This window comes from Patiria miniata, unplaced genomic scaffold (genome assembly GCF_015706575.1).
Source record: "Patiria miniata isolate m_02_andy unplaced genomic scaffold, ASM1570657v1 HiC_scaffold_25, whole genome shotgun sequence".
Lineage (NCBI taxonomy): Eukaryota > Metazoa > Echinodermata > Asteroidea > Valvatida > Asterinidae > Patiria > Patiria miniata.
This window is the reverse complement of record NW_024037064.1, coordinates 11,158,820-11,181,837: the sequence shown is the minus strand read 5'-3', so window position 1 is coordinate 11,181,837 and position 23,018 is coordinate 11,158,820. Positions and strand designations below refer to the sequence as shown.

Genomic DNA, 23,018 nt, shown 5'->3' with positions numbered 1-23,018 from the left:
AATCTCCATCTTCATCCTCAACTTCATCCCCATCCACATCCCCCATCCTCACCACCATCCTCCTCCTCCTTATCCTCTTCCTCCTCATCATCATCCCTATCATCCTCATTATCATCATCATCACCAGATCATGCAACAAACAACAGGTCTCCGAGGGCGCGCGTGCTCATTTTGCATTCCAGACCCGCGCTTCCGCTCCGCGCACAATTAACCCACTTCCCCGCCTAATCAAGGCATGTGGGCAACCATTGGAAACTCATTACAAAAACAATCGAAGTGTTTTGAAACAAACAACAGCGAAACGCGGCGACAAACAGAAGCACTGCGCGGAGAGTCGCTCGAAAATGGGACAGACTTGACGAAATAGGCTCATTTCCATCTGTTTTCGGCCAACTGTTTTTGTACACAAAAACACTGTAATTGATTGAGTAGCTCAAGTACATGGTCTGCCGTGACGAGGCAATCAAAATACTTTCGGATACATCAACTCTGGGGGATTTTTAGACAAACAAATTATGTGGCCCACATTTTTCCGACTGAATACAGGAAGTTCATTAAAACATTTTTTTTTTCCAAGAGCGGATTATTAGCAAAACAGTTTTTTTTAACCATCTCGGCAAGATCATTCCGACGGGAAAAAATTATGATAGTTTTTTTTTTGTTAATGAGCGCACAGATGATGTATTGGATGGCGTCACACATGCACATGCCCGCGTTCGTCGGTGGAAATCAATTTCCAGTCCCGAGAATGCACGTCTTCTGTACAAAAGCTAGAGATAACCCACGACTCATCGCCCTGCTAAAAATGGGGAAGATATTTCATCTTTACCCACCCCCCAGAGATTTTGCCCCAGAACGCGGTATACTGAACAAGTGACGACGAAAGCGTCAAAAACGATGTGTATGGATGATAATTCGTCCACTCTTGTGCAATCAAAACAAGCTACATTATCCTTGACTACCTGATCTGCCTAGAAGCTAGAAATTTACAGAAACATTGTGAAACTATTTGGATCGCCAGACCTTGTGTGTCCGTTTTTTCTTATACTTGATTTTTTTTGGTCTGTGACCAAAAGGGGAAATCAATTCTTTATGGTGATGAGGTCACGCATGACCAACTCATCCTCAGTGTTGATACCAATCTCCTTTTTTCCATACTATTTTAGCTTTTTCACTTTTGTGTGATATTGTCTAAATTTAGCAGACTGGGGCAACGACTTTTTAAGCCAAGACCACTCGATTGAAGTCAAGTTAATAAAATACTCACAGTAAAGATAAAAATAAGTGCCAGAGTCTAAAATTAGACCCTTGGCCATTGGCAGTAAAGAGTTCCTCTCAGACCCTTTCCAATTTTATTTGTTTGAAGTAGTTAAGTGGCGCCATATCGTGTGCCTCGTTAGGCGAACAGGAGCAAATAAATGCCAGGAAATTATTTTAAGAAATGCTGGTACTTAGTTTCAGAAAGCGTTTGGTTGGTAGTAATGAGTGTTGTCAATAATTAACTGATATGGATGACTTTGCCGTTTGCGATTATACTAGTGACATGTTGGAGTGGTCTCTTACGATGATACAAGTGTTTCACGACATATGTTTTTACTATTGTGTTTGATTGACAGTTTGTCAAGAGCCATCGAATGGATCCTTGTTTACTCATTGCAAAGTTCAAGGCAAACGGATCGTCAGATAGTAGGCGTTCGTTAGTTAACACAAATACATGTCTTGAGACGTATACATCCAATGAAAACGTATTTGTTACGCTATGTTTGCCTCTCACATTTGGAAACGGGCGTGCCTCACTGATTCAAACCTCATTTCTAAAGACAAATATAGGAAATTCCTAGGGAAAAAGTATTTTTGGACTCTCTTGTTTGTGCCTCATTGTTGGCATTATAGTCGTTCCTCACAGATAAAAACCTCACTTCTGAAGACAATGACATGCGATGAAAAGAAACGTTTTACTTTTACTATTATTCTTCTATCTGCCCCTCAGCGTTGGATATAGGGAGTGCCTCAATGATAAAAACCTCACCTCTAAAGACAAATATAAGGAAAATTTCCAGAAGAAAAATGCCGTTTTGGAATCTCTTGATTGTTTCTCATTCTTTACATTATAGGCGTTCCTTACTGAACAAAACCTCACTTCTGCAGACAAATACAATGACAAAAACACCCTTGTCAGCTAAGAAATAGGCATGAGATTTTCAGACTTTTGTATGAAATCAGACGTTTCGAATCTGAGAGGACATTATTAGTATAGAAAGACATGCATCTTTCGGAAATTTCATAAATTTTAAGACTTTTTTTTAATTGACGCAGTCCCAATCGTGAAGACAAACACGTACCGATTTTTGAAAATATGGCGTTCCTCATTGACCCAACCTCAATTCTAAAGAAAAATACATTGTTGACAAACAAAAGTCACATTTTGTCTCAATTGTGGTCTCATTGATGATGGGCTTGAGGCGCTCGTAAACGAACAAAACCTTATCATTGAGAAATATGCATCCTTCAAAATAAACAAATTAATAAATCGGCATTTGGATGAACGGAATAATGTTTCCCGCCTCTCCTTGCGCAAGTTTGTCACGTGTTTTATTATTTGATACATTAGGATTTATAACTGATGTAAATGTTTAAAGTTGTGGTATATTAAAACAATAATGTTAATTTATTGTTTTTGAGCCTTTGCCGCGAAGCATTATTTTAAATTCAAAACCCTGTTGATTGATGTGGTGAAAATCCAACACATTTACGTGACTTACTTATTAAAACGTATTACTCTTGGTAATGGACACGTCACGACGACAGTGTACTTCAATTCAGTTCAATTAGGCTGTTACGAACGATCCGCACCTTATATAAGCTCTCTTTTTTTGGTTAGGTAAGCGGGCAAGTTTGTCACATATTATTTTGATCGATTTGGCACCATCGACAAGTGATGAATGTGATCGTTACGCGCGCCGCAGGCCTAAAAGTAGTCATTCTGGATTGCGCTTTATGATCAAATTAAAGCAAAAAAAAAATCATCTTTTCGGTTTGTTCCAGTAGCCTGAAGTAGCAAACAGTCATATTCTTACATTGCCATATGATTTACCACGTTAGATAACCGTAATCCAGACACACTTTTTTTGGTTTGATTTCATTGTCTGGTCCCGTGCGATGGAGTGTTTTCACCCAGAAGGGGTAACACTGCCCGTCGTTTCCGGGACAAATCTGACGAAATGCCGGCTTCGTTTGACGCAAGGGACGAATGTTTCATCTGTCATGGGCTGGATTTGTGTCATCTCTATGACGGGAGGGAGTTGCATGTGTGGGCATCGACCTCCATGCCGACGCTTTGCCAATGAACACTAATCGTTCGGGTATCTTGTCCAGTCCATTTAGGCCGTATTAACGCGGCAACGTGGTCAGCGCACCTGATGGATGAACCCTCTGGGACTGATCTTTGATTTTGACATTTTCTTTGTTACCCTTTTAAGCTCGGACATGAGCCCCCCAAAATTGATCAAAATAAGCCCCATAATTTGACCAAAAACAATTCACCAAAATAATTGACTAATTGACCAAATGCCATGCCGTCGTCATAAAATACACTCTTGCTGACGGTTTTCAGAGCACCGATTTTGATTCAATCGATGCGCATGCGCGTTTATTTTGCAAATGTCTGTTCACGAAAATTTACCAAAATAAGCCCCCCAAGTTTCCCATAAAATATTACTTCCAATTTTAATTTTCAAAAAAGGCAAGCAAAATAAATTAAATACTTAACAAAACTTCTTTGTAGGCCTAACAATTCGGAAAAAATGCTCACGAAAAGATCGTAAAAGCTGGAGGCAAAATATGTGCAGTAATGTTATGGTCACCTGGTGTTCATCACAAATCGCTATAAATCTAGGTATAAATCTAAGGTATGGTGTTCCATATGTGCCATCGGCGTCGCATTTTTCACTAGAGCTTATATATTGTGCACTCGCACTTGTTACTATACCGGGAGCGTTTTCAAGAGCATGCGCTTTTAGGTAGCTGTTTCGGTAGAGTCAAAGCTCATCAGCGTATAGCAGCCACGGGTTAGTTTCGTGGAGCTGATTAGCACGGAAATTTTGCTCACACAGTAAATACTTGCAGAGTACAAACAGTATACTAGTTAAACAAAAATACGAAAACACAACCAAATAGCATGAAACATTTTGCCATGATTGGTTATCGGCTAATGTTTGCCTAGCACGTACAGTTGTTTAGCAGTATTTTCTGCGTGGTAGCTCCGAGATGTGGGCCCACTTTCTTGGAGCTTCTAAAAAGAACAGCCGTTTTGCTCAGCACATAATATTTTTGCTAACACCCTCCTTTTTTTGTTTAGTTTCAATGTCATTAATTTAGATTGCTTGATTTCAGCTGTCTGTTGCAGAGCACGTGAATTATGTAAGACAGTATATGCTTAGCAGCGCCCTGAATTTTAGGCCAAGTACGGTTAGTGAGGTTTGTCAGTGTATTTGCTTGCCATCGGGACACACTTTTATGTAACCATCACTATGCCCGGACTCTAAGTTTAAAGCGTTCACCAATCCACATTTTCCCATGTATCTGGAGTGATCTTCCAACCCATATTAGAAACTCTCTTGTAACTGACTCCGTTAAAAGATTCAGAAGTAACCTGTCTGTAATTACTTTAATGATGGTCAGTTCTTAGTGCCTTATACGTAGAGTCTATATATACTTCTAGCTTTTTATGTTTGCATTTGTATTTTATAACTATTCAATGTACGGATGAACAGGCCCCTGGGCTATAGTGTTTCAGTATACTTTTGTTTATCCCGGTCAGCTTTAAATGGCTTTTTAATTGTTATTTGTCTCCATCTCTGTTTTACTCTTTTTCTTGTATCAATCGTATTAACCCAGTGTTTGTGCATGTACTGGTATAACTGCAAGTTATGTCTTGTTGATTGTAATGGCTAAATACAAAATAGTTAATAATAATAATAATACGTGTAAAGGTACCATTAAGGAGACACGTTATCGTAATGTCTTCGCACGATGGGAGACATCGGTCATTAGGGAGACATTTTCATGTCTTCCTAATGTGGCAGCCCCCTTTAGAGGCAAAATTGTAATGTCGCAATTAGATTGTATTTGTTGCTCGTAGTCTAATTAGTAAACATACCGAAATTCGTGGAAAAGGGGCAAGGGAATATTGGGTTAGGGTACATTGAAGTTTGACAAATTTTGTGCACAAGTCTATAGGGATGTCTCCCAAATGACCTATTTCCCGTAATTATAATAACAATAACCAATTACCTCGAGGCATTGGGTCATCCACACGGGTTTGCCGATAATCTCGCCAGCCAGGTGCGTCTCCAAGCCGTAGAACACGGCCTGAGGGGCCATAATGGCGAAGGAAAGGATCCAGATGGCGGCCACGATGAACAGGGTGCGAGAGGCCCGGATGTGGAACTTGAGTGGCCTGCATATGGCCAGGTACCTGTCCACGGCTATGGCCGCCAGAGTGTACACGGAAACACTCAGGGACACTTCCTAGAACCAACAAGAATAAAAAGAAACACTGTCAGTGGCGAGCGAAGTATATAATATGGCGAGGAAAAGAGAAAACTCTAGTGGCCTGCATATAGCCAGATATCTATCTACGCTGTGAGCGTCAGAGTGTACGCGCAAACTCTCGGGGACACTTCCTAGAAACAACAAGAATAAAAGAAACTCAAAACTTGAGTGGCCTGCATAATAGCAAGATATCTATCCACGTTATGACCGCCAGAGTGTACACGGCAACACTCATGCAGGGACACTTCCTAGAAAAGTAAAAAAGAAACACTGTCACTGGCGTGCAATGTATTGATTGTGGCAAGGAAAGGAAAATGTTAGCCAGATATCTATCCATGGCTTGCATAAGCCAGATGTCTATCCACGGCTATGGCTCCTAGAGTGGACACGGAGACACTCCGGAACATCTCATATGAAGAAAAAGAAACAATGTAAAAGTGGTAACCAGACTGCCTGGTGAGGAAAAGTTACCACAAGCTGTCAGCGCGTACTGGCGAAGCCTATATATATGTATTTGAGCTACTCACTGGAAGTTCTCATGCATGTGGCCTACACAAATGGCCGGATATAGACCATGTAATTTTGTTTAAAAATTGGATGTTGTGGTCGCGTGCTTCCAGCTTCCAGCTTCCAGCTTCCAGAAAATGGTTCTCTTCTACACTGAATGTGTATCTCTTGAAAGGTGATTGGTGTGTAAAAGTGTTGACAAACTGTTTAATGTGGGCAGAATAACACATGCAAAAAATGCTTAAAGTTTACTAAAGGTCCGAAAGTTTACTAAAGTAATTGGCATTACGGGGTACATTCAATCCTATTTTAAACATGGGTCAAGTTGTGATTAAAGCAAGTCTAATTCACGAGTCACAATCAGTCAGTCAGTCAGTCAGGTACAAAGAAGTTAAGAATAAGTGGTCCCTCTGGGACCAGCAATAATAGATTTTATTCACGAGTCGGCCATATGAAATTGAAAGCGAGGTAAATCTTCATTTTTGGAACTTGCCAGTAGAAATGAAATCAATGAAAAAAAAGCTCATTACAAGTTAATACCAGTCTGCTCTCACTGATGAATAATTTAATAATTTACAATTTCTGATAAACATTCCCTAATATTTTGAGCCACATTACTAAACAAAATTGAAAGTGAGGCTTGAGAACGCACTCCAATTAAAAAAAAATAGTCTGGCACCATCCCGATCAACAGTTTACAGTTTGTTAAATAGATTCAGGGAACACGATCCAAAATGGCTTCCTTGTGTCTCAGGTCTACCGGCAAAGCTTCTCAAGTGTAACAAGTATTGCACGAAACGAGATGCAGTAGATCATGTGCACTTGAACAAAACAAAAAGCCCGAGTGTGTGCACTCGGGCAAATTTGGTCGCTTGATGAATTAGACAATAAGCTGTCGCATTTCATGTGCAAAATAGACGCGCATGCGCATCGATCGAGACAAAGTGGCGTGTTCCATAAACTTTCGCCAAGAGTCCATTATTGCATTTGGTCAATTTTTGGTCAATTGATAGTTATACTTGTATGGGAAACTTACGGGGCCCGTTTTTGGTCAATTTTCCGGGGACAGACCTATACCGACCGACCGACCAACCAACCACGAAGTGGCATGTAGATGCTCCAGCCAGAACTTAAACATCACACCAGAATACTGAGAGCAAATTTGGTCGCTTGATGAATTAGAACAAAAAGGTCAGGCCTTACGTGCAGTGATCATTAACCTCGACTTAGTTTGTCATCTCCATCTCTTGTATCAGCCCTCCATCTTGAAAGAAAGCAACCGAGCTGATCGAGATCTAGGCTAATTCGCGCCCCCGGAACCGTTACCCCCTTGCCAGCTTCCGGCTTTGAATCATGAAACACTCCTGCCCGCCCGCCGTAGATACAATAAAGACGGCGCAATTATGAGCGAGACTACAGTCTGCACCGCGGTCGCTGCTGCTTTTGAAGGTTTTCTATATGATTTCGGTCATCCGATCCGAAGCCTAATTTTGAAAATCCAACGGCTTGGTTTCAGTTGTTTTGCAACCTGACTGTGGTTGCTACTTTGAAAATTTTTTATTTTGGTTTAGCATGACTTTGGTTTAATGTTTTTGGGTATACAAAAAGTACCAAATTTATGTGTTTAGTGACAAAAATTTTCTTTCTTTTTTCGACTGTCCTTTTTTGAGTTGTATACAAACTGATTTGATCACGCCATGTGTGCCAAAACAGCATTGTGTAAGTATGCTGTCAAACTAAAACCGCATTTACGGAAGTTCAGTACAACGGTTGTTGTGTAAACCTTGTTTCTGCCGCTGTCTTATTGTGGACGTCCTTGCAACACCCTAAAACGTTTAAAACAAAGCACATCGCCGCAAAGCGAAATGTACCTCAACGTACGAGCCGTGTGATAAACCCTCCTGTCCAGTAAAGATCGTGAATACGGACTATTAAAACGGCTCGAATTGAGTCTAGTTTCACGAACGTTTCCAGCGCTCACTAAACGAGGTCCGCGTTTCGAGTATTAGGCAAACAGTCGTCTGAGGAATGTGTGTTATGTGTTCCACGCTTGCTTTGCCTGCGGAGAGTGAGCAGCGCTCTCCGCCCTCAGTGTCCCCACTTCAATTTGATGTCTCGCCTCGGTGACGTGGCGACATTACCCTACGACAGAAGTATGCCAGACCCACAACCAGAATCTCGAGTCCTGAGCCCTTCGGCTGCCAGAAACGAAAAGTAGGTCTCAAATTAGTACTGCGCGATGTGTACTGTCTATGCTCTGTTTTTGTTTCTTGGATCTGTACTACAGTGCATAGCAAGTAGGGACATTTGATTGTCACGCTACGGACATTTCAGTTCATTGTGAATCACAGTTAAAAGCTCAACACGAAAAGTAAAATAAGAAAATGCCCAATACAACTCTATAGGCCGAATTTTGTTTGAACTAGTCCCTTGTAAAATGTTGCAAATTGAAACCTTAACTGACATTTCATTTCATTTTTTTGGGTGTTTTACTACAGGAGAACGGATCTTCAAATATATAACCTCGCTTACAGATCCACGCTCGAAAATCAATTGACATCGCAGGTAAAACTAACTGATGTGGTTTCATAATTCACTTTTTAAATACCACTTCCATTTGTATCAAAAGATTATAAACAAAGTACTAGTTTGTATATTCATTTATCAACCTCGTATGAATCATCTTACTTAACCTATTTTTCCCGTACAGTGGAGAGTATATTTAATGTGACAGTCAGGCATATAACGATATACTGTACAGGGTATCAGACTTTTTTATTATTAGAGATCACATATTGGCGCAGTATGGATGTGTACATGTAGGGACTATAATTATTTTGCTCGCGTGCCTCAAATTTCCTATAAAAATGTCAGAGCCCACTTACATCCCTTGACGGTTATAGACTCGTTCAGCGCTAGGCTAATATTCCCATGTTTCCCTTTTTATCTCCAGCAATATTTTTCACTGAGTTAAACTAGAAATGTTGAAGAAGAAATGTTTTAGTCGTAATAACAAAATAGTGCCTGCAGTAGCATGTTGTACACCGGGCATAAATCAATATCGTGGAAACCAACAGGTAGAATTTGTTTTCATTTAAACGTCCCTGTATTTATTAAAGTACCGCACCGCCTGCAACTATTTTAATAACCTGCTGAATTGATGGCCAGACTAAGTTGGGATAACAGTCGTCGCTGTTAAAAAGATATGACCTAATCCACGGAGAATTGCAGTATTGGTGGGGAATATACATCCAGCTCCCAGGTATAGGTATAGTTACTGATGAGCACGCGCACATGCGTCACTCGTCAATAGAATGGTTTTCGGATCTAAGTTTTCTTAAATATTAAATCCTGCCGAGTCATACTTCAGATACGCCAAATACGCCAAATAAACCCAGGTCACATGATATGCCTTGCTCATGCGTATTACGATGATTGACCACACCTGTTCACAGAAAGAAATAAGGCTGCAAACGCCACGATGGGGCGGATATGTAAGTGTATAAGCCGGATATAACCCGCTCGTCCGGGCCCGAGGCGGCTGACGCGCCACTCTCGCGGATCCGTACAGTTACGAAGACAAGAAAAAGGCTTTACGCTCGGCATGGTGCAGGTGTATTTCCGCCGGTTGATAAAATACACCGTCAATTCTGGGTGGCTAAGGGACATAGGGTGCATGAGCTGGCGCAGACCTTTTCAAAGAAGCCGCAATTATTTCACAAAGCTTCTAAACTTTCACATGATGTTTTAAAGTAACGTTATAAAGTAACCCTCCTATATGCAAGTAGTCCTTTCAGTCAAAATCAATCAATCAAGTGACTGTTTTCAAAAGTTAAGAATTCCTAACCTACAAAAAACAGGATTGACTGGCTGGCACTGTTTAAGTAACTTGATACAACTATGCTTTGATTGTGGGTAATTGATATGCCACTGGCGCCCGCTTTGTCTGTTCATAGTCTGTTGACTGAGTTTGACTGGTCACAGTGCTTGCTTGATTATGATCTGACTGCTTGTGACTAGCCTGTGTTAAAAGTATAGCAGGGGAAGTAGAAAAAAATTTGGACGTCTTTGACTGTTTAAATAGCAGGTGTGTTAATAAGTGATATTCAAATAGCCACTTTAACGGGGGTGTAAGCGTTTTTCATCATATTACCCCAGCTCACTGGGCCAATAAAACATTTCTGAGACCATCTCAGATTTATGAAGAGCGTACATCTCCTTTCTGCCATTTCGGCGGAGACGGCTGATGCGAACACAATTACCATCCCTGCCCTCACAGGTAAACTTTCTACCCCTAGATGGGGATAGTCAATTTGGCAACAACGTGACCTGCCTAAGGACAAGTACCGCAACCTCACATGGTAGACCTAAAGGAATTTACACTCACTTGCTTTTGCTGTAATTTTCAGAAACAGATGGATTGGCGGGTTAGTATTTTATAGCAAATATTGTTACACTGACTTGTTTGAAGTTTTGTGTTAGTAGATGCTGGAAAAACCAAGAAAAACCATCATGTTCCTGTGGTCTGGTTCCCTTACCCTACTTAAGATGAAATGGAGCAGCTTACATACGCCGGGGAATTATAAGGTCAGGCCCTCGGTTGCATAAGAAATACGTATATTTATGGGTTGACTCGTGAGCAAACGTTATGAAACGTCCAAAGAAAAAAGGTCGAAATAAAGGAAAGCAGTTCGGGTCCTCGGTTGCATAATAAATACCTTGTGAATTGACTCGCGAGCAAACCTTAAGAACGTGTCAAGCAAAAAGGTCGTAACAAAGGAAAACAGTCAGGGTCCTCGGTTGTATAATATAACAAGACTGTGTCCACAGTGTTTTGTCTCGCAAGCGCGTGGGCGCGGCCGGGACGGGTAAGACAGGTGCCATCAGATCCCGCACCTGCACATATCTAACGTCCCTCCGAGGCAAAGGATTGCTGAAAAATCGCCGGCACTTCCTCCTCGCTTATAATTATGTCTCCTGCTGACTACCAACGATGACACTTTTTTGGCTTCGACGTTTGATGGCCAGTTGATTGCCCTTTGTCGTGTTAAAGTTTGGTTTTCCATGCTGTAGGCCTACTACACAATTTTTAGCTGCGGGATAGCAGCTCAACAAATAATCATGTCTCTCCGTTAGTCCTTTAGTTGGTTAATAAGTTGGTAACAGATGTTGTCTATTGCTCCTACATATTTTGACCGATTTCAAATTAGAAATTTTTTGAAGAAGCCGTACCTTGTCAGTACAGCTTCTTAATGAAACCACCCGAGCAAAGGGCCGATTCAGTGTGTCGTCCTGGATGAAACAGAAACGTAACGAATTTTATCACTACATTAATCACTACAATCAGTGCCTGTTTAGCTGCGGGATAGCAGCTCAACAAATCATCATGTCTCTTCGTTAGTCCGTTAGTTAGTAAGTAAGTTAGTTAGTTAGTTAGTTAGTTGGGGAGTTGGGGAGTTAGTTAGTTAGTTAGTTAGTTAGTTAGTTAGTGACAAACGTTGACATTGTCTATTGCTCCTACATATTATGACTGATTTCAACCAAACTTTATCAAAAGTATCAGTAGCCCAGCTCCAACATTTCACATGACCAAACTGGGGTCAAAGGTCATTATGGGGTTACTGGGATCAAACACCTGATTTTGTTTTTACTCAAAACACTACTTCCAGGAATTACATGGCACAATCACGTGACTCATGCATGAACACGCATTCGTTGGCCCGCAGCTTCCGAGATCCGACCGAACTTATTTCTCTCTATTGCATATAATAACTTTTGTGTATCTTAATTCCAACCAAAAAAAACCCAATTCTTTTTCCTTTATGTTGGACGTCCGCAATCCTCTAGAAGAAATTGTTTTGTTTTTAGCACAAACATATCGCTTTGCGAACAGACTGAATCTCGGTCCATACATTATCGATACTGATTGTTTGGCGGGAGCCAGCCTACCATGCCAGAACGGAATTTTTGTCTGGCAGCGAATAATTCGAAATTGTAAAGTGATAATTCATTTACCAATTTCGGGCCGATTTTTTTTGTGTCGATGTCTAATTGAACAGTGAATAACTTTTGTATTGCTAAAAAAATAGCAATTAAAAAAATCTATTTTTCAGGATGAAACTTGATAATAGCTAGGTGAACGCAATTTCAACCGTAACAATTGTTCGACATCATGTTGATGTTAGTTTTGTTGGTAGGCCTAGACATCATTTGACAAAGGGGGTAGCCTAATTAGATCGAGAAGGTATGATTTGGATCGTTTTGAGAAACAAAATCGGTATCAAATCTCATCTGAAGTTACATCTGGAGTCTCCTGAAGCTGAACTATTCCGTTATTTCGCAGTGTGGCTCGCGAAAAATGCAACTTTCAAAAACTCGTATTGAAGTCAGCGGTCGGTAAAAAGTGGCAAACGACTCTTTGATTCAATGTTTTTATGATACCATGTGAGTTATTTTTGCAGGTTAAACTGCATTTTCAGCTGGTCGCAAATTATTATTGTGTTTGTAAAGAATCTTTTATTAACATTGTGCCCATTTAAAACGAGACAGAAACAGGACTTTTTTTCCAGTTCATTTTAAAAGGTTTGAAAAACTTTGTCTCATACCGTTCAGTATGTTTATGTTTCTCTGACGAATCACATATTAATTTTATTTTCTCTCAAAGGACTTTCTCCAGTCAACTTTAAAAGTTAAGAAAACTTTGCCTCATCACTTTCAATACATTCAATACGTTTTTTCTTGGGCGAATCACACTTTTCTTTTAGCTTGTCCCCAATTAATTTATCTTTTTAACTTCAAAAGGATTGTAAAACTTCGGTAGGCTAAGGTCCATACGTGAAATGCGTTCAAAATGTGAAATACGTTTGTCGTTCTATACGACAGTGTACAGTTGTCGCTCATTTTCCTTGGCAGGCTCATTGTGAAACAGCCTCTCTCCTTTCCAACAAAACTACCCGATTGCTCTGGATATCTATGCCATTCAATTAAATCAGTTGCCTGCAACAATAACTCTCAAACCTGATTACCCTGCTCGTTGTCGCAGTAGCAGCCTTTGTATAATAATATTAGTGCAATGAGTACGGGAGGCTTTGATGTACCGCGCTGGCTCGCAGCGGCTTGAGACGAACACCGGGTCCCCGCGAGAATTCGCCGGGGGAATCAGCTCGATTTACCGTCGGGTTGGATTCCGATCACGCGCAATGGCCCGCCTACTGCAGTCTAAACATAAGGTGTCTAACGTGCGTTGCTTATAAGCGAAAATAATACTTTTCTAGTCGAATTTAGTTCACGTGATTTACATGTCCGATATCACAGGCACACATTATACGCTAAAATACACATTGGCATACAGACGCACTTCAAAAAGCTATGCATTTGGCAAATGTCGCTATATAGTTGTTATACGTGTAAGTATTAATTATACCTACATGTCAAATTTGATTTATTCTCCAGTCCTTACTACGTCAGTGCAACTCGTGTTTGGTATTTGGTTACTGTAGCGTCAAGTAGCAATGCGTCAAGTGTTTACAGGTAGGCCTACTTTTAATCATCACTTATTTTATGTTTCATTTGGTCTACGTTGTAAACATGCAGCCCTACACACAAGCATGTTCTCTTGACCTATTTCATGATAAAATCGGTGTTCATAAGCAAGGTTCTTAGCTCTGAAAGTAAATAAAGATTCAACCAATGGATAACAAATAATTCGTTTTTTAGAACCCATACATCGTGAGCCAGTTGAGATTGCCGGCTTAAAAATGCTATCTGTACGCCATTCGCTTTGCAAATTAGATTACACGCGAACCAGAGGGTAAAACAGATGCATTTTGATGTCTGAAAAAGACGGAAAAGAAGTTCAATAATGTAGATGCGTCTGAAATATCCTTAATTCTCGGTAAAATGCTCTCTCCATTTGTATTTCTGTAATTTAAGGGTGGTTGCCGAATATGAAACAAAGACGACTCTTTGTGTAGAGCTAACACACTTTTTTTTCGTGATCCCGGCATTTGATGCGCTTGCACCTTAAATCCCTTGAGTTTGATGCGTCTTTCCCCCGAGGGCGACCGTCATTAATAGAATAATCAATGTAGCGTCAGAGTCAGAAATTATCCAACATCTGCAGGGAATAGCGTGTGACTGTCAAGGAATTACTGGCATAGTGGTCGTCATGGCAACTTTCACCGAACCGGCAGTAGTCGCACATTTTGGAAATTTAGACGCTAGGCACACGTGCAGCGGTTTCTAGGGGTGTTTTTTTGCAACCCGGTAAAGTCACTTAGGTTAGAAACGGAATGGTTCTTGCGAAATTTTATTTTTATTTCAAATAAAAACCGGAGTCATGAGAAAGGAAAGAAAATATATTTAAATGGAAAATAAGATTTAGTCACCGACAATGACAGAAAGAAAATGCACGTTTTCGGGACAAAAAGAAGAAAAAAATTAATTCTCAATTTGATTCCAACAATGTAGAATATCTCCTTGATCCACTGCGTCATCACATCGCTTTCCAAAATTATTCCGAATTCTTATCTGTATAAATTACCCCAAATCACGTGATCCTATCACGTGATATTCTCACACATGCATACCCTGGCTAATGGCTATACCTGGTTGCAAAAGAAAATATCACGCGGGACGTGCGTAGTACGATTTTGAGTGACGTTCCCACTCGATAGCCGTGCGTGTTCCCCTCCATTGCGCATGTACGCCCGCGCTACTAGTGTTTGGTTGTTTTTCACGCGTATCTCCACTCGGTTATTTTTATTCATTCCTTCGGAACTGGAGAGTAGCCTTTTCCGCTCAAACTTCACCAGAGTGCATTTTAATCTATTCAGGTTAACTACATCGCCCCACTGTTTTTAATCCGATTGAATTAGTTTCTTTTCCATTAGGATTCTCCAATCGAATTCGGAATTTAAACCGTGCAACACAGCGTATCTCCAAAAAAAAAATGCAGCAATCTAACAACATTTTTTCCCTGAGGAAACTAAATCTTGTTTTTGTTTTAAATAATTACCATGAGACGATAGAGTGTTTCTTTACCCTTGATAGGATTTTTATTTTGTGTGATTTGGCCATTTTCTTTAAAAGTTACGGCAAAGCTTGTTTCGGCCACCTTCAGATCATCTGGCATCTAATAAAAGGCATTTCATTCTTGTTATATGACTGCCATTCCTTAGATACCAGATAATACCAGATACCAGATAATCTGAAAAGTGGACCAACTTGGAATTCCAAATGAGATGGGATAAAGACCATTGTGTAGAGCATTTTACTGCATCTCTTTGTATTAATACTATTGAATTGTTTTAACATAACTAATTTATTTAGAAGAATTCTATATATGTTTTGAATTACATGTACCATTAGATGGAATAAAATAAAGTAAACTTAAGGTTACATCGGCAGACTCTATAGACATGTTCTGCAAGAACATATTGTTAGTATTTTTTTTTAATTTATGGATTGACCGCTACATTGTTATTGACACACGCTGTACAGGTGGTACATGGTATATAACGGCATGTAAAATAAGATAATATAGATTTCAGAGATTTAATCCGAACTCAAAAAGAATTTGGAATTTGAACCGTAAGATACGATACCACCGTATAAGTTATAATGATAAAGTGTTTATCACAGTAGCAGAAGCCCGACTCAATATACGAAGAAGAGTATTTATCCGCAGTCCAATTTTTTCCCTTCCATTTTTGTAATTGTACTCAGACTAAAGAAACATACGATTATAACGGAAACAGACAAATGCACGCTGTCCCTCGCTGGCATTGCACATCCACGTGGGTTATTTGTTCAGTCGTTGAAAGGTTTTTTTACTCAAACACCATTAATCTAATTAAAGAAGGTGTTCTGGTGAAATTTGGACTGTGGAAAACAGTCATTTTGACCATAACGCCCAGGTGTCTATACACAATTCGAGACACTAAGTTCAAATCAGCATTGAAGGGTTCGGGCCTATGTGCTCTCTTTTGTGGTAAGAAAAAAATATTGTCATCAATGTCATTACAGTGGCAAACATTAAAGCGTCGGCTTTGCTGCTAATCTGAGATGATTCTTTACGGGAGCAAAATAAAACTTATGTGGTTCAAGGCATATAGGATCATTCATATTTACCCCAGCAGAAACTTACCGAATTATTAACACAAAGCTTACTTGGATTAAAAATCGCACTGGTACTAAACACCCCGTGAAATTATCCCGTACGGCTTGCCGTCATTTAACTTTAGAAGAAATCAAGAAATATATTTATGATATAATTATGAAATCGTGTTTCGTGATCAGAATATTGTTCATGATTTTTCATTGTTTTCTCAAAGTATGATATCTACAGGGCTGAAAGTTCAAAAGGTTAGGTTTTAAACATTCTTTGGATTTTGAGTGGTATTATTATTGGACCAAACAAAATGCATGAAAAGCAATGATCTCATTGTAGTGGGCATATTAATAGCGTATTAATTGATGAAAGCCCCAAGTTACTAGTCTTTTACAGACTGATATATATGCAAACCAATAGGGTTGGTCGGTCTACCAATTGTGTTTTTATTGAACTAATGTGATTGGACACTTGCTTGTAGACATCACGAGATAATTGCCATAAATATATCATCACTGTGAATCTGCAGACAAAAGAATGAGTATTCTCCGCTTGTTTATAGTGGGCAAATCTTGCCTTGTTTTAGCGCAAATATATTTCTTGTTCTTAAACTATTGTTCTATGTTCCGCTGTCAGCAAATGTGTTGTTTTAGCAGTTCTAAGTTAAGTGCTCATGGATATGCTGGTATAGAGAACTGGATAGTTTGTTAGTTCCCCAGACAAATATTTCCACTAATAATATTATTTTTGTCGTGTTTAATAATGTGAATTTGTTGAATATCGCGGGGGAAAGTTGTTTCACTCTTGGGCAGAGACTTGACTTGAGGACAAGACTTCCTTTATTTAGGTGCAAATGTGTTTTTGTTCTGCTGGAATTATTATTTTCCTTAATGTTCCGCTGTCGGCAAATGTGTGTGAAAGTAGTTCTACACGAAGTACTCATGAATATATGCTAATGAAGAGCACTGGATATGATGTTAGTTCCCCATATCAATATTATCACAAACAATATATTATTTACCATATAAATTACGATTCGTTTAATATGGAAAATTGGGCGTTGGGGAACGATTTTCCACCCTTGGGCCAAGACATGGGGGCAAAAAATATATTGGACAACGCAGAACAGATACATTTGTACTCTCGGCTCTCTTTAAAAACAATCAATTTTTTTCTGTAAAAATGTTATTTTAGCATCATAGGTATGACGAAACCAACATGTTTGACCTCCGTTCAATTATGATTTCAATAGGCGCAATCACGTTCTTCAAGGCAGCGGACGCGCGGTCTGTGCAACAAAATGACACGGCTTGGACACGACGAGCATTCATAAAGGTCATATATTGCAAGCCAAGTGAAAAAAAAAAAACCCTTCTTATGAGAAAGAAATACAAAGAGTAAGTCGTAAGACCCTTTCATTTTTGTTTTGTAAATGGCGAACGTTTTTGCTCGATCTTGATGCAATAGACTGATACGATTAAAAATTCCATCTGTACTTGAGGATGTTTACCACAATTTGAGTGTGTCGTGCATCTTCGCGAGTCCTCCCATGTGGATTGCTGTAATTATTTTGGTGGGGGAAAAGGGAAGAGCATTCAATATTAGGTATTTTATAAACACTGTATACTCAGTGTTGCCCCTACTGATTTTGAGAACAAAATCACAAACTATTCACTTTGTGAATAATTTGGTTGCGGTACCCGCTGCTATATCAGATTTTAACCGGCAAGCTTGGTATTCGAGATGTAAGACTTCAGCCCTAGTAAGAAGTGGGGCAGATAGGGGAAATATTTGGGGGAATTGTGCCTTTGATGAAACAAGCATGGGATCTGGCACACGGTCAGAGTATGTCATGAGAAAGATATTTGGCTATAGGGCCATCGCAGATTTGTCCTTGGAATAACAAGCTATTTTGAACATTTTTAAAAAAATGGCTGCCATTGCTTGTTATTCTACATATATTTTTGTCAAAGGGCAAATCTGCGATGGCCCTATAGCCAAATATCTTTCTCGTGACATACTCCGACTGTGTGGCAAATTTCATGCTTGTATCATAAAAGGCACAATCCCATCACCTATCTGCCGTACTAAAGCAGGATGTCTTGGGTTCGAGTCCCACCCGAGTAGTTTGTGAATTGTTTCTCTCACAATCACCTTGGACATTGAGTACAATGTATACAGTGTTTATAAAATACGCCAGTGAAGGGAAACACGCAATTTATTGAATTCACTTAGCCCCGGTACAATTTCCGTCTTATGAAAAGGAAGAGCGTCATAGTATCTTGACGTGGATAACACAGGATATCCATTAAAATTGTCTCATTTATTCCTTACAACAAAACACCTCCAGGAAGTTAGGTGAACATTTTCTATACAGTCACAGGTTTTCCCCTTAGATTGGACTTCAAAACATCATTAGTGAGCCGTTGTTTTCTCAGTCTTTTGCTTATTATACAAACGATAATTGCACCTGCTCCTCAATGCGTACGTGTTGTAGGCCTAATTTGACTCCTTTTTTGGCTTCAATTAAAAAAAAAAAGGACATTGCAAATTACTTAGCCATACGTGTCGCGAGTGCGCAGGCAAACTGCTGCAAAACAGCCTCTTGCTATGTTATTTCTACCTTGCATTTCAGTTTAAATGGTGAAATTTGCCATCCAGTTTGGAGTATCTCGTGCTTATCAACGGAGATTTAATAACTTTCGATTTCACTTGTAAGGCAAATGCTCGTCACCTCGGAAGTAAGAAGAGTACAAAGTTCGAGAGCGAAAATCTGGTTATGAGTAGTTCGACAACTTCACACTCGAATTCACGCTAGTCGACCGTAGTACGAAAAGTCCGGTCGACTATTCGGGGCCACATACCGTGACCAAGGTTTGTCGCAACGCTTGTTACTAATTCGCGTAAGTGTAATAATAAGTGCAACAGAGTTACAGATCCCGGATTTTAATTCGTGATGTCGTTTGACCACCGTTCGACTAAAGACGATCTCTTGCATGCCTTATTTTGTGCGAAACCCCACGCTGTGAACCACACAAGTCAGCCTATTGATATTGTCTTGTCGTGTTTGTCCTATGTCTCTGAATGTGTAACATGAACTTAAATGATCAACATTAATATTGTGTACGCTTATTGTCATTGTAATTCAAAAGTAATTTTCAGGGTGTGTAAGTACACAATTTAAGGGGATCTCCGGTTTACAAGCACTGCTTTTTCTGCCTTTTGGTAAATGAAAGTTTGATAATTACATGTACTGTTATTTCCTAAGAATTGAATGCGTGAAAATAAACTGAACTGAACAAGTTTAAAGGAGCAGTTTAACACCTTTACGTCGACAAAAGCAATTGACCAATATCGCGGTAGAATCGCGTTAGAATCGCGTTAGAATCGCGACAACGCAGCTTGTGAAATATTGTCCAATTACATGATACACAAATGAACGCGGAACGCGCAAAATCTGCGACAAACGAAACTTAGTGTACACAAACTCCATAGGGTTGTCAAAGGGGCGTGGGTAACTCGCAAACGGCGATAGGTCAATTAAAGAGATGTGACATCTGGATATGTCGAATAATACGTGAACAACCAAGGATTACGTCCGTTTTTACCCACAACATTGCGTATTATAGCAGCGCCCCGTTTGTTTAAAAATGGATTTCAAGCTTGCAAGCGTAAGAGATATGTCACGATTCAGGACCAACGGTTTGTTGTCCTCCAGCGAGCTTGCTCCATCATTGACCGCGATTACTCTCGCAATCCTCCCACTTCGATTGCGTCCACAGACCCATTGAAATGTTGACACAAACAAGCGATCCTGTGTCAACAGACGTCGCCAAATCTGGACTGTAAATCTAAACCTCATACGTCCAACGACTTCAGCTTAAGAAATGGTATTTGGTTGCGTTATTGACCATTTTACCGTTTCGCCAGTATTATGATGTTGTAGTGTGGCAGATAGGGGAAATATATTTGGGGGAATTGTGCCTTTGATGATACAAGCATGGAATTTGGCACACAGCTAGAGTATGTCACGAGAAAATATTGGGCTATAGGGCCATTGCAGATTTGTCCTTTCAATAAACTTAGGTAAAATAACAAGCAATTTTCATTTTTTTTTAAATGGCTGCTTTTGCTTGTTATTGTACCTATATTTTTCATCAAAGTTCTGTCCACGGATCACAAAAAGGTAAGTGTGTTTTCAGCAAAACGAAAACAATTCACATACTATGGGGAAGTATGTGAATTGATTATTGATTATAAATTATTAATTGTTAATTAGGCATTTCATATCCTAGATTTTGAAAGTGCTACATGCAGAACTTTATAATAAAAAAAATGGTCCTGACATTTGGGTTACTCACCCTGTGTATGTATTTTGTTTCACTGCGCTGCCACTCAATTTGACATCACCATCAAGACGCGATGATTATGACGTCTTGAAAATTTTGTCTGTATCACTCTTTCTTAAAAATGCAAATTACCAAAATATCACCATCGACAGGGTTTTTCGAATTTTTAAAAATCAAATTAATTCTTTCCAATCTCTTCACAGGCCGGAAAAACAACAACTCGTGTACTCAGCGCAGAGAAAAAAAAATGTGCATGCAAAGCTCCTTGACAATCACAATGCTAGCTTGATACCCGAATGTAATGAATTGTCAGTTCAAAGTAGACACGTGTGGTATTGCAATGTGTTTATGATGTATTGCAAACCTTTTGTCAGGCCCTGAAGTAAAAACACACCGGCATCCCTACATTGAGCTTGTCGGGCTCCAACTCTTTTGGATGTAAACGTCGCTCGGCTGGTAGTAACGTTAATCAGCCCACAGAGCGCAGTGTCTTGTGTGGCCTCCTGTCAGTATCCATTCAGTTGTCCTCGCTTTAGAGGTCAAAATAACACCATCTAGCTTACCGGTCTGTAACCCTATATCAAGGCAGTGACTTGTATAACCGTTGTTACACAGCGTAGATTTTTTTTTTTGGTGCGAAAAGGGCGAAGTGCTTGTCGTGTGGGTGTCGAGTTTCAAATTAAGCTGATCCCTGCGTCAGAGACATATTAACAATGGCAAGGACGCTCTGTCCTGTTTCAGACTCTACTCTCATCGTTAATCGACTTCTGGTAACGTCGCGACAGATTATTATCAAGACAACAAAAAGGATAAGGGATCACTGTTTGACACACTATTATACCCCCTTTCCTTCAAGGCATTCGGAGCTAGGGGTTTACTCTCCTTTAAACCGTACCTAACAACATCAGATCGGATAACTTCGGTATTATTTGCGTCGCGGATCAGACTCGTCTTACAAGCTGAGCAACAAACAACCACCCGGAGCAGGTTTTGGCGTGATGCTTTTTTTTCCTGCAACCAAGTAGAGTCACTGACAGTCATGCACATGCGTTAACTGTTAAGGGGATCATTCTTGGACTTATTTGCCTTATAAGTCTTCCAGAACTACCAATCGAAAGTAAATGTTGAAATGCTCTGCATTTAAATGTAGGGCTTGATTAAACACAATTGTATAAAGACAAAATCAAAATTTTGATTTCTGGAAAAATAGATAAGAAGGTCGCTAGGATTCCAACCTATGCTGTCCAGCATATACAAAACCTCGGTCTTTGAACACTCGAAGTAATCACGTGATATATCAATCACGTGATATGTTTCTCGCATACCAATTACGGCAAGTTTCTGTACCTAGTTGCAGAAGAAAAAATTGCTAGCATGATATCAGGTTGGCGTCCCTGTGCCAGCCAGACGAAGTGACCTTTTGTTCAGTGCAATCCCGGCTCATCTGCGTCCCAGCTCATCTTTCACACGGCAATCCCATCGGATTATTACAAATCGTTCACATCAGTGACACGAGCGCGCGCAGTCACAAACTCTACGACAGAGTGGAGGCTCTGGGTGTGCACAAGACAAACACAAGACAAAAGTGCACAAGACAAATAATGTAGTAGCCAACGGATAACGTATCACCAAGTCACCAACCGATAATGTCGCACAAATTGACCGATATTGTATCACTAACCGATAATGTAACAGAAATTGACCGATAGTGTAGTAAAATGTACTACACTATCAGTGAATTGTTGTTACATTATCATCCTTAACCGATAATGTAACAAAAATGGACCGATAATGTAGTAACAATTACTTCACTATCTTTCGTTAATTTCTTTTACATTATCGGTTAGTGATACAATACCCGCCAATTTGTGTGACACTATCGGTTGGTGATACGTTATCCGTTGGTTACTACATTATCAGGTGTAACATAGGGCATTCTTTATAGATAGTCACGGTAATGTTGATGGAACCTTAATATTACATCTCTGATTTTCAGTCAAACATTTTTATTTTGAGATTGTCACTTCACAAAGTGTACCCGCAAGCTTATTCCTAGACGTCGTAGTCACATTGCAAGTCGAGAACCCCAGTGAGGATCAAGTTGCACTGAAAGTGATGTGGCGTTCTACTTTCGAGATTGTGACCTTGTTGTTATCTTCAAACATAAATCACAATGGGCGTCAATAAAGCCGTGGCATGACAGCCCCAACAATATCTTTAAATGAAACTGCTGACGCACTTTCATTGTCTACATGCTATAATTTTAAAAAATGAAACAGCTAACAAATGATAACGTATGAGTACCCTCGAGTTGTAAATGGAGAACTTCTGCTGAGCTTGAATTGTGAAGTAATTTTCGAATCCTAACATAAGGGTGTAGATAATGATTAGGAGGAGGATGCCGGTGATCGATGACAATAACGACGACGGCAAATAAAAGATTATATAGTGCGTTGACGACGTACAGTGATTGAAATGGTGTCATAGAATTGTGATGT

At 39.8% G+C, this 23,018-nt stretch overlaps 1 protein-coding gene across 1 annotated transcript in view; it reads right to left on the bottom strand.

Annotated features, from left to right (window-relative positions):
* The window catches only part of LOC119733035 (orexin receptor type 2-like), a 79,618-nt gene that overhangs the window by 20,785 nt on the left and 35,815 nt on the right, over positions 1-23,018 (bottom strand). The window contains exon 2 of the mRNA XM_038206616.1: positions 5,293-5,529. Within this exon, the coding sequence (XP_038062544.1) occupies positions 5,293-5,529 (237 nt within the window). The remainder of the gene's footprint in view (positions 1-5,292; positions 5,530-23,018) is intronic.